This window comes from Acomys russatus, chromosome 12 (genome assembly GCF_903995435.1).
Source record: "Acomys russatus chromosome 12, mAcoRus1.1, whole genome shotgun sequence".
Lineage (NCBI taxonomy): Eukaryota > Metazoa > Chordata > Mammalia > Rodentia > Muridae > Acomys > Acomys russatus.
In genome coordinates this window covers 17363707-17376214 of record NC_067148.1, presented here as the reverse complement: position 1 = coordinate 17376214, position 12508 = coordinate 17363707, and the positions used below count along the sequence as shown (strand labels likewise).

Here is a 12508-nt window from a genome sequence, read left to right as displayed (position 1 = left end):
TTACAAAGCATTAGAGAGTTGAGCTGCAAGTTAATTTAACATGTTCTACTTCACTGAAAAAGTAAAGAGCTGGGAGATACGAGAGGGAAAGACTTGTCTATGCCTGGGTTGATTTACAGCACTAGTGGAGCCCAGCTACAGTGCCATTTTCATACGCATTAGCAGACCTGTGACAAAAGACAGCACAAAACACCCAATTTAGTAAGCCATACTGCAACTTACCACACGCGTTTTTAAACGTCCATCCTGAGGGGAAGCAAGCTCCAGAGAGATCCTGGAATTCAGCAGACACTCAAAATAAACCAAAGTCAAAAAAAAAAATCAAATCAAAGTTGTTTATTTTTCTCTCTAGCAGTGTAATATACCAGACCCAAAACCTTGCAAGTAGTAGGCAAGCACCCTATAGCTGAGCTATCTCCAGCCCTTTTGGAGGGGTTTGGTTTTTCGATTTGTTTTGTTTTAGGTTGTTGTTGTTGCTGCTGCTGCTGCTGCTGTTGCTGTTGCTGTTTGTGAGATTAGCTTCTGTTAATGCTTAGGCCAGACTACTCCTAAATATATCTTCAATCCCACCAGGCGGGAGGAGGAAGACCTTCTTGCGATCACCTAGGATTTAAAGCTTGACAAGACAGGTCCCTTGACAGGACACTGCCACGGGATAAGTAAAGAGGTGAGTGTCCCCAGCTGTGTAAAGATAGACTTAAGCCCAAGAGCGATGCAGCCAGCCACCAGCTTGTTCCTACTTGTGTTTAGCAGCCTACTTAAACTTAACTACTCTGTAATTGGTGCCCATCACAGAAAGGGGATGTGCTCGCATCCCACCCTTCTCATCTCAAACTGTTAGAAAATGCTCCGTGTTGAGGTTGATCTTGGTAACAAATGAGTGTACATCACAGAAGAATTCCAATTGGATGTCGATCCATTAATCTGCCATTTTCCAGGCGAGGAGATGTGCCTCTGCCCACTCTCTAGCTAAAGAAGATGTCAACAAAACAAACTTTGTTTGAGGAACTAGACTCACTCACAGCTGCACCACAGTGGGTTCCCAAGGATGCAGGCCTCTCTCTGCCCTACCACGAAAGAGCATGGTTGTTTCTCGGAATCATTACTCCAGATAAAATATGACAACTAGATCTATGCCCTTTATAATAGAATTTCTAGCACTAAACCCTATTAAAGTTGTACTAAACGTGCATAAATTCTAAACACAAAGACTCCCTGGTAACACTGCAAAACCCAGACATCCGTGGCCTTTGCCTGAGTATTCACTAAACTGTGACTACACAGGCTCCGAACAGGTGCCTGTGTTCATCAAGAGTTAAATACTGTGTGTGAATAAACCTCTACGATTATGTACTTTGTGATTTATGTACTTTCTTGAAAGGAAAATAACTTATTTTGAAAACTCAAACCCTAGGAGCAACAAATTATTCATGTTGTAAAGATGCGTGTGACAAAACCATCAGAGCTAAGTAGGAATTTAACAGAATTTGGACTTCAAAGTCTCAGGACACGTTATTAACAGATTCATCTCTTCTCATGGAGCACAAGGGTTTTCTGAAAGTAGCCTCATAGTTTGGACAGGGACGGATGAAATGGTGCACACAGACTTTCCCCCATACGTGGACTGACCTTTGGACAAGCAGACCCAGAGGAATGCTGAGAGAGAGAGAGACAACAGTGTCTCTGTGGACGGGGAGGGAATGGAGGTGCACAACCTGTGCTCCACCTGAGGAAAACGTAGCCAGCTGAAATTATGCTTGTTGAATGTGGAGAGAGGGAGTCACGTGATGAAATAAGTGTTCCAGTAAGATTAACCTGTCAGCAGTGGGGCTGATGGATTGACAGAGAACGAGACAAGAGACGATGACAAGAACACAATGCAGAGAGAGGAGGGGGTGGATTCAGGGAGGCGCATCAAGACTTGATAAGTGACTATTTATATGCAGGAAATGAAGGAAAGAAGAGCCAAAAATGACTCCCCAAGTTCACTCTTCCATGCTGGGAGGCAGCAGCTCCAGTGAGGAAAAAAATGGGGACAGTGGGTATAGCTCTCTCTTCTTGCTGGCTGAAGCCACCAAACCTGGGCAATGCCACCAGGTAAAGGGTCCTGGGTCTTCTGACTAGCAGAAGAAAGGGGCAGTGGGTCACTGAGCCCAAAAAGTGAAGGCAGGATGCTACCAGCAGTTATATAGTTGGCAAGAATGAGCCAGGCCCTGAGTAGAAGCCACCACTCAGGCACCACACTGGGGCCAGGCTTCTTTCAAGAGCATGGTCAGCTCTGTGAGCTGCTTGGATTGACTGTGGGGGAGAAAATGAATTTTTAAGAAATGGTCTAGACTTGATGGAAGAAAAGAATCAAAGACAAGGATCCAAATCCCAATACCCAAAGACGCCAAGAAAGCAAAAGGAATAAAGGGGGGTACCACAGAAGCAAGAGAATGCTTTAGCCTGCTGTCTGCGGCTGTAACTGAACACCACAGAGTAGATGAGTACAGAAGACCTTCTTGATGCATCATGACAAAGCTGAGGGCATCACATGGCAAACTGAATGTTCTAGCCAGAATTTCTCTTGCTCTTCATATGAAGTCATTTGATGCCATCCTGCGGCCCCTGCCACCATGACTCTCTCCAATGCCAATTACTTTCCAAGGACTTCACCGTCACCTTCCACTAATGTATGAGTTTGAGAATAGCATTTCCAACACGAAGTTGTGTAGAACACGTTCAAACTAGAGTCTAAGGAACAGGATTAGGGGCCGGCCCAGGCCTTTCTTCTCTCTAATTTCCTTGAGCAAAGGTTGCTCCCTCCTCCTCAAGTCGACAGCCCTCTGTTCCAACAGATAGTTATGGCATAGACATGAAGGCCACACCCAAGCACATCACCTCTGACACTCCACCAGGAAGAAGGATGGGGACTATTTGCTGCTGTCTTTTTCTCCAGCACCTATCCTTAACCAAAGCATGCATCCACCTTTTCTAACCAGGAACTACTTCTTAACAATTGTAGCAACTTGTAGCAACACCCAGCTAGGCCCACTCTGCCCTTCAAAGGAGATTGCTGTGTCCACTATTCCCTACCATGTTGTGTTCTGTTGTGTTGTATTGTGTATCTTCCCCAGGCACCTGTCAGTGCTTGAGATTAATGGGCTGATGTTGTCACTGTCCTTGTCTGCCTCGCCTCATAGAAGGTGAGCTCTCCGTGAGCCACAGGACCAATGATGAGCACCATGCTCATTTCACGAGCCCCCTCCTATGACTCACCCTGTGACATGGGATAAAGCAAACCCCTGTATCTGTCTTTACAACCTCCCACTTCTGACACTCTCCACCTCTCTCTACCAAGGGCTACGCCCAGGAAAGAGATGGAGTCAAACCCTGGTTCTGTCTGCAGCTCTCTAACTATTAGTCCTCTTTGAAGGCACCAGTGATAAATCTCAACTGCTGAATCTATAAACCTTGGTCACTAGATTTCTAAAGAATTAAGTAGAACTGTTTTCTCACTAGCCACACCCCCATCTCTGGTCTCTTAAACACCTTAACCTGCTGCATCCATCCTTCTCCTTACTCACAGCTGAAGGGTAACTGAAATACCTGAAAGAAAAACTGCAAATACAGCAGGTGGCCACTCATAGGTATTTTTGCTAGTTTAAACAGTATAAACATATGCTTAGTGGCACGCACACACACACACACACACACACACACACACACACACACACACATATATAATGCCAAAACTCAAGACTAAAATTGCCTCTTCTGATGATCTAGCTCAGTATCAAAACTATCTAAAAGAATCTGTAGGCTATGTTTTTAATTTCTGCATGGTTATAACATGAGATGTTGTGGCTATCACCACATTCCTTCTATATATTTTCTTATATATGAATATTTCATCAAAAACTGACTCAAGAAAAAATTTTTAATTAAAAAAAAATCCACTCAAGAGATACAGCACTCCAAGTCCTGCAAATGACACCACTGTCAACTGAATTCTATACATCACAAGTTTGTAAGCACTGCCTAGAAACTCCTAGAAAACTGAGGGGGTTGGTTGAGTCCACATCAAAGTCTGTATTATAATATAACCTAATAGGTGACTGATTATTCCACCAAAACAGAGGGAGGGCTCTGCAACATCAGACCCATCAACCAAAGTCACATAGTGTGGAGATGAAGAAGCAGAGATGTTTCTACAGCGTAAAAAATTTACAAACAGATCTTTAGCTAAAATATGGACATTTTCCAAGAAACTTCCAGAGATTTCTTTTTCCCATGTCCCACAAAAGGGACGGTTCTTCTTAGTGGATAAGGATCAATAAAAACATATATTCGAGACTTCTAAGAATGCATTAAGAATATTTTGCAAAAGAAATGCTTAGGACTTCCTTGTCCCAGACTGTGCTTTCTGTTGTCCCATAAGAAAAATGGAGTTTCCGGCTTCTAGAAAATCAAGGAAGCATCTTTGTCCTGAAGTAAAAGCAAAAACATAATTACTATGGTCCAAATTCTCTCACGGCTGAGGTGCAGCTCTGAAGTAAATGTGTGCTTCATACACAAGTCTCTGGGTTCAAGCCCCACCACCAAAAAAGGAAGGGGTTGAATTCACTAAACTCTCTTTTCTCTCCTCAGCCTGAAATTGTGGGGAGTAAGGAGTAGACTGTTTACGTAAAAGTCAGTTTGTGACAAGAGCTCATTTGTTTGGATAACCCCATTGATAGCTAAGTCACCTTCCCCAGACCCTAAACAGTACCTCATGCTCCTTTTCCACTCCTTCTCAGGGAGAAGAGTGACCACGTAAAAGACAAGTAAATTTTGACCAATGTTCTTAGAAAAAGACTTCACAGCATCATCTCAGAGAGGAGTGAATGAATGAAGAATGAATGAATGAATGAGTCTAAATTGTTTCTCCTACTGTCCATATCTATTGTCCATTTTATTTGTATACTGCATTGGTGATACACTGTTACGTGTAATAATCTTATAATTCCACGTAGACTCATAAAGACGTGCAAGTCCTGATAACAAAGAGACATAAGCTAATACGAAGCTCTTCTTCCATCTTCCTTCCTCACACAACACTCAACACAATGCTGTTGACATGAGTTGTCTGGGGCTTCTTCCCCACACACCAAGAAATTTGCAGATTCTCCATGACGAGCAAGCCAGGTGTCCTCTAACTAAATTTTGTTCTGACACTGTCCGTCTGGAGACAGTGTCGGATCTCACAGGTTGAAGGCTGAGTCCTACAAGACTTCAGATGCCAGTCATAATCCCCAAGCTGAGCTGATGGCAAGCAGGCCACAGCTCAGGCGTCCCATCACTCCCCGCTCAGAGTGTATTAATTTGCCTAGAGCAGTTCACTGAACTCAGGGGAAACATTTACTAGTGGCTATAAAGGACATTATAAAACAGACAGATAAACAGCCAGGTGGAAGACATGCATGATGCAAGGTATGGCAGAAAGGTGTTGAGCTTCCAAGCCCTGTCATAGTGCCACACCCTCCCAGGACCTCCACATGACCAGTTATCAGTACCGATCCCTTTGTACCCTTAGGGAAGCTTCACTTCGTAAATGTGGTCGATCATGCCACTAGACAGGATGATCAACTTAGTCTTAAGGTCCTTTCCCGACTAGCAAGGCTGAAAGTCCCAAGCCTTCAACCGCACTTTCATCTTTCTAGGAACTAGACCCCGATCCTAAAGCATCATCCAAAGGCCCCAGCCACCAGTCATCACCACATTATCCCATGACAAAGCCTCTCATCGTCACCCTGATGACTCCAAGAATTCTGGACTTATGTGACAGAAAATGGGATGACACTAAATATGTGATTTTTCCAGTTTCACAAAAAATTAAAATTTTTCATTAGTGGGTGATAAAACTCCTATGTGATAGTAAACTGACATCTTCAGTAATACAGAGATTGTTATAACAAACTATCAGACAACAAGGTCGCCTAAAAAGAAATCTTAATTTGGGAATATATCAAAGTCAAAAAGCAAAACAAAACAAAACCCTTAACTATTTAGGTCCAAGATACCTATTCATTCCCTGCCTACTTTAAACTGCCTTACTTTATGCCTCTTGTCCTGGCATAGTTCTAAGATGCTCACTTCTCACAAAAAAAAAATGGAGCCACGTGGACAATCATTTCTTCAACATCACTCTAGGCAGAAACTGACATCATTTCTGCTCTAGTTCACTGTCTGTGGCTGTGATAAAACACCATGACCAAAGCAACCTGGAGACTAAAGGGTTTATTTGGCTTGCACACTCCAGGTCAGGGTCTATCACTGAGGGAACTCAGAGTAGGAGCTTAAGGCAGGAACCTGGAAGCAGGAGCTGAAACAGAGACAATGGAGGTGTGCTGCTCACTGGCTTGCTCATATGGCTTTCTCTGCCTGCTTTCTTATACAATCCAGGACCATAAGCCCAGGGTGGCACTGCCCAAAATAAACTGGGACTTCTCACATCAATCATTAATCCAGAAAATGTCCTCAAGATTTGTTTACTGGCCCTCTGATTGAGGCGTATTCTCAACTGAGATTTCCTGTTCCCAAATGATCCTAGTTTGTGTCAAACTGACAGACCAAAAAAACTAACCTTGAACAATTCCTAAGCATTCCCTGACAAAGAAATGCTAAGGTTTTCAAAACCAATATCGTATACAGAGGTGCACCACACAACCAACTTTCAAGCTCCCCCATTATCAAAGAGTTAATAAGCATTTTAACTTCCACAGCTGTTCAGTATTAAGGACGCAGCCACATGCAAGATTACGAAACTTCTTAAGACATAAATGTGGAGCTTGGCCTTGCAACCTAGATTTAGGAATGTCCCATTCCAAATCTACCTCCAACCAGAGGGATCCAGGAGACAGCCACAGTGACTCAGCATTCCTAAAGCATTCATTAAAATGTGCTTCAGTGAACAGAACCAGGACAAGGAAAGGTCCAAGTAAATAGATAGTAAAAAATCAAAAGTTCTTTTTGAAAATGCTGTGATGGTGAAATTCTATACTTTCTCGTCGTAACTTTCGTGAAAGAGCTGAGATGACAAGTGTGTCTCTCAGTGCTGATGTTAAGCAAGCCATCCTAAGATCCAGTGGAAAACATGCAACACTTCTTATTGACCAATCCATGAGAGGCTTAAAGACACATGGGAAAAGGAAATCACAGACCACAAAAGGAAATTTCAGGGTGCCACCAAATCATATCGGTACTATTAAAATCTGACCCAGGCTTGTCTCAGAAACTTGCCTCGTCCATGTCTGCGTCTCCTGGAGAATAAACACTACATTTTCATCCTTGCAACACTTATCTGTGAACCCTTCCCGTACAGCTTTGCATGTGAGGAATGTACAGCAGATGTTTACTGAACTAAACTAATAAGGGAAAAAAAAAAGACTTTCAAATATCATTCCTGCCTCCATGTTTCTTTTCAAAAGTAGAAAAGAAAGCAGGCTAAGGGGGGGGGGCCGGGGGGCATCAGGAAACTCAGTCACTCCAACAGCAAGCCAGTGCTCCACCTCCACGGGAGGAAGCCACTCGTCTATATGCATCATAGGTGAAAGGTCAATAGGTCTTATTATCATAAAGTCAGACACAGGCAATGAAATCACACCCACAAACAAAACAGCCATCTAAGGCTAGACCATAGCCTGAGCATTAGTCATAGTACCCACCGCCTGAGTTCAAAAGAAGTTTCACTGAAAACTTGTTCAGATCTCAGATGAGGAGAGCTTAGACGGTCTTTTAAAGTGGGCTTTGAGGCAGACCTGGCTATCCTCCAGCACCCTGTAGAAAGGCCCTGGAGTTTAAGAAGTATACCTGAGTAACACCGACCGGCCCCATTTACCATAGGGATCACTCATGTGGGGACCTATTTAGTTCTCCCTGCATGTTATCAAGGGGGCCTTGGGCATCTCTTCCTAAAGACAACACCCGCTCCTTCTATCCATGTATTAGTAGTCACCCCACTAAGTTACAGAAAACCTTCAGAAAGGCCCTGGCAGAGGAGAAGCGCGTCGTCTCAGTCACGTGGGAGACCGCCCCCTCAAAACCACACAAACAAGGCCAATGGGGTTAACAAAGCTATTTGGTAATGAAGAAGGCTTTTTCTCAGGGACCTTGCTTGTTTTAAAAATAGTAGCAATTAACTGTTCACACCTAATAGTTGCTTTAAGCCTTTGGCAGAGTCACACACACAGGCCTAGGGTCCCTATCTCCCCATCTATGACACGGAGATCTTCCCTGCCTCTGTCTCGGAAACCTAACCACGTGTTGGTGCAGACCACAGAAGCTCTGCCTAAGTTCTCCATGTTTAACCAGATCCTGCTCTTGCCAGCAGAACGGGGACAGTTCCAAAGGAAATATGTAGCCTATGGGGTCTGTTTTCTGCACCTCATAAAGACCAAAGGCTCCAGTGCCCACCTGTGAAGACCTGCAAACTATCATTGGTTCAAACATTAAGACTCAGGAGAGGGGATCCCTTAAACTCTTGAGGCAATAAATACTTTTGTCTTCACTGGAATATCTTCTCCAAGCTCCATGCCACTTTCTAATGTTCACCGTCCACGCCCAGTGTCCTCGAGGACGATGTCAGTCAAAACTGGTCTATATCTTATGTAAGTCATTGTTTTCTGTTCTTCATAGTGTCTGGAAATGCTGAAGTGTTTACTGACTGACTGTACCATAGCAATGTTTTCTCCCTAATGCCCAGTTAAGGAAATAAAGTCAACTCCGAATGCAAGTTTTACCTGGAAGAAGTGCTGCGGAAATTACAGCCACATTGCCTCTCAGGCCTTCCCTCTACACACCACGAGGAATTTTTCTCTCCTGAGAGGTAGATCCCTGCACTCTTACATAAAGGCTCCTAGAACAAGTCAAGACCGCACACAAGTTCGCACCGTACTATTTAGTGCCAAGGTACCCAAGAGACAAGGGGACAGAGTTTCTCACGAGACATCTGAAAGTGTTGTGTCCCTTTAATCCAAGAAGCAAACAGTAAACCCTGTCCTAGTCAATCCCAAGTTAATTCCTCCTAGTTTCTCTTCTATCATCGTATTAATTGCTTTCTTAATAAAACGCTGCGCTAAAATGTGTGGACTCAGATTCTGGCAGACAGTCAAACTGAAAGAGGCAGATTGCCCTGCTCTACAGGGCAGTAACTTGGGCCCACTCAGCCTCCTGCCTACCTTATTGTGTTTCTGTTGGTGTCTGGCCTTTGTGTCAAGAACGTGATAGGGGCTTTCCGAATCCTGGTTGATGTAATATACCAGTCTTGAAGGCAGTGTGATTTCTTTCTGCATTGCACTGCTGTGGCTGGGACTGCTGCTGCTGTTTTGTTGCAATGTGTTGTCTTCGTTTGCCAGGACTCCTAGGTTTTTTTCTGCAGTTTCATTCCAGTGCGGAGCTGGAGGAGGGGAGGGGGGTGGTGGGGGATGGGGGGGAGGAAATCAGGAAGCACAAATATACACAAACACACACATATACATCCAGTAAATATTCAAGTTCTAAAATGCATCTTCCCATTAATTACATTAACAAAGTTTTCTACTCCTAAGGCGACAGGAAGTAGAGACACAGAAGAACAAGTTTTTGTGACAGTGGGGTGGCCTGGATAGCTTAGTAAGCAGGGAAGCTTACACAATCATGTACTATAGCCATGTATACCTTTTTCATCCACTCTTATATCTGAACGTCTGAACTACGAGAGGACAGCGGTGGAATGGGCCTAGAGAGGAGTCAGCCACTGAACATACTCAAGGGTCCTGACCCTCCCCCTTCAGAGGATACAGGGGTTCAACTGTACCCCGCTTAAAATCGCCCCATCAGAAAGCTTAGAACACTCCTGACATAACTTGAGTGCTTAATTCATGGACACTGAATGTAAAGTAATTCTTTCAAATATATATATATATGATTCCCTTTCTTTGTAACTTTGAGATGAGCAAAAAACTGTTTTGCTATCAAGGGCTATAGGTGCTGGCAGCTTTCCAAATTCTCTTTCTTTTACTGCCAAGGCCAGCTTTCTGCTTTCAGTGACTTCCAACCACCAATGTGCTCAACATTGTATTATTCTGATTGCTCATTATGACAAGCATTTTGGGAAAACACAGGCAAAGGTCATGCGCACAGAGTGTCTTGGAGACTTTCGTTCTCTGGGTCCCAACGTATGCGTCCCTCACCTTAATTCCAACAGCAGAGACTATACCTAGTCGGGAATTTGAGGAAAAAAATTATCTGCCACTATTTTGCATCCCCACCCACCCACCCACCCCCGCCCGCACATTCATATGAAGGTTCCCCAAGGCAAGAAGCAACTTGCTCACTCGCTGCATCTCCCTGCCACTGGAAGTTACATAGAGAGCGCTAAAGGACTTAGGAGCCACCAAATACCTCTGGGTGGAATCCACAGTCACTGGAATGGGTCTTTAGTGAATGAATGCAACAGAAAAGGACTTCCAAAAGTAAACTAACATGAACCTGGGCTTCAGACTGAGAAGGCTGGAGAGGTCGACTGGGAGGCGCTCAAAGGCCAGGCTGGGGACCCACACGTTCGGGGTACACGCACCTGCGTGCCCTTCTCTCTCCTCCCCAGGGCCCCGCGGGGAAGGCAACGCAAAGGGCACGGGCCATACCCACCACTGGGCGCAGAGGACCCCGGGGCGCGGGGCCTGGACGAGGTGGCGAGCGCAGGCAGCAGGAGAAGGACGAGGAGCAGGCGGCAGGGCGGCGCGCGGGCCAGCACCGGGCCGGTGGGGTAGCGGCAGGGGCCGCGCAAGGCGCCGGCCAGGCTGCAGCCCGTCAGGGGCGGCCGCCGGGAGATGCTGCCGGGCGGCTTCATGGCTCATCGCTCCCGGGCGCCGGTCCGAGTGACCCGTAAGAGCGCCGGGCTGGGCTGCGGGGCGGCTGCGGGCGGAGCCGGTCACGCCGGCTGGGCGCGCATGCTGCGGCCGCGGGCAGGGGTCAGGGGCTGGGGTCTCGGGGACGCCGGCGCGCCCTCCTCGACTCTTTCCGCCTTTCGGGGAGCGGCCCGCAGAGGGGGTCCCCGCCGCTCCGACAACTTGGAGCCTCCCCAGCGGCTGCACCCTCCCAGTGGCGGGCGCGGCCGCTCCAGTGACTGCGGGGGTTGCTGCCGGGCCTGAGGATGCTGAGGAGGCGCGCGGGAACGAGCGGTGCGGGGACGCGCTGCGCGGGCGCGAGACTCGGGGACGCACAGCGCGGTACTTCACCCCACCCTCCGGGAGCGCGCCCGAACGGGGTTTCGGGTGCGGATGCTGATGCTTTTGCAGATGCTGATGCTGTAGCCCGCATGGACCGCACTGCGCATGCTCTACTGTAGGAGCCCCGGGGAAGTGTGGGGAGAGGGGGTGCAGAGTGATGCAGCATCCCAGGCAGCACCAAAAGAGATGGTAGCACCTCCAAAGATGGGGGTAGGGGAGAAAGACACCTGCAGTAAGGGATGAGCCCGAAGAGGAAAGTACAGGGGTTTCCAGGCTGGGGCAGGCCTGATCTGTCAACAGCAACTTGCCAAGGAAAGAGACCCATGCTTAGCACCCACTCCTATACCAAGCCTCTTAAGCGCAGGGAAAACTGAGACCACGCATTTTCCTTCTCAAACCTTTATTTATTTCCTTCCTTCAAATAAATATAAAGGGCTGCAGCCGGGAAGATAAAAATAGCTGCACTCCTCATAGCCGCGAGTGGGCCGACAGTGGGAAGAACTGTGGTGCATCCGCAGGCTGGCGTCTATGGGCACAGAGCCACTGGAATCCCCTTGCAGGGTCGCTGGTGCTCCCTGTGTGTGCCCACAGGGCTTTGAAGAAAGCTAAGTTCAGAAAGTGTGACGGGCCGTATTCTGGAATAGAACAAATACAGAGATTAAAAACCAACCGTGGCAGCTATCTTGGGAAATTTACCGTTTGTCAGCCAGGCTTGGGGGTGGGCAGGCATTTCTGAGAACACATTTCTATTTTTGAGAGCCAGTCCTATCTTCTGCAGAAAAAGTGGGTATTTTCTCTCACTGCTGGCAGTTCCCTGGCTTTGGTGGGTTAGCAGCCACAACTAATTCTGGTGGCTCCAAATTAGAATTTGAGGCACATTTCCACCACCAGACTCCAGTAACACCAGCATTCATTTATTCACTCTTCTAAAAGGATGCCCTGGTGATAACAACAATGTATTACTCTACTATCTGTATTTAAAATAGAGAAAAGAATATCTACTTGCAGAGGGCCAGGACAAGTTCAAGAAGTCTGTGGTTAAAATAAAACAAACTTTGTTTTGTTTTGTTTGTTGAGACAGGGTTTCTCTGTGTATAGCCTTGTCTGTCCTGGACTTGCTTTGTAGAACAGGCTGGCCTGGAACTCACAGTGATCCGCCTGCCTCTGCATCCCAAGTGCTGGGATAAAAGAAGCTACGCTTACACTGTCATCATCCTGTCAAGACTGTTAGCGACCTTCTCCACCCCTGCTTCACTGAAAGAACTTCTAGAGACAGA

General features: G+C 46.4%; 1 protein-coding gene across 2 annotated transcripts in view; it reads right to left on the bottom strand.

Moving 5' to 3' along the window:
- Adam23 (ADAM metallopeptidase domain 23) overlaps positions 1 to 11271 on the bottom strand; it is a 144795-nt gene extending 133524 nt beyond the window's left edge. Inside the window, exons 1-2 of one of the 2 annotated variants that reach the window (XM_051153932.1) lie at positions 10651 to 11271; positions 9201 to 9418 (exon numbers count right to left, since the gene is read on the bottom strand). In XM_051153932.1, coding sequence (XP_051009889.1) covers positions 9201 to 9418; positions 10651 to 10852 — 420 coding nt within the window. In that variant the 5' untranslated portion in view covers positions 10853 to 11271. The remainder of the gene's footprint in view (positions 1 to 9200; positions 9419 to 10650) is intronic. The other variant, XM_051153931.1, reaches the window with a different exon arrangement.
- Between the last annotated feature and the right edge of the window lie 1237 nt (positions 11272 to 12508).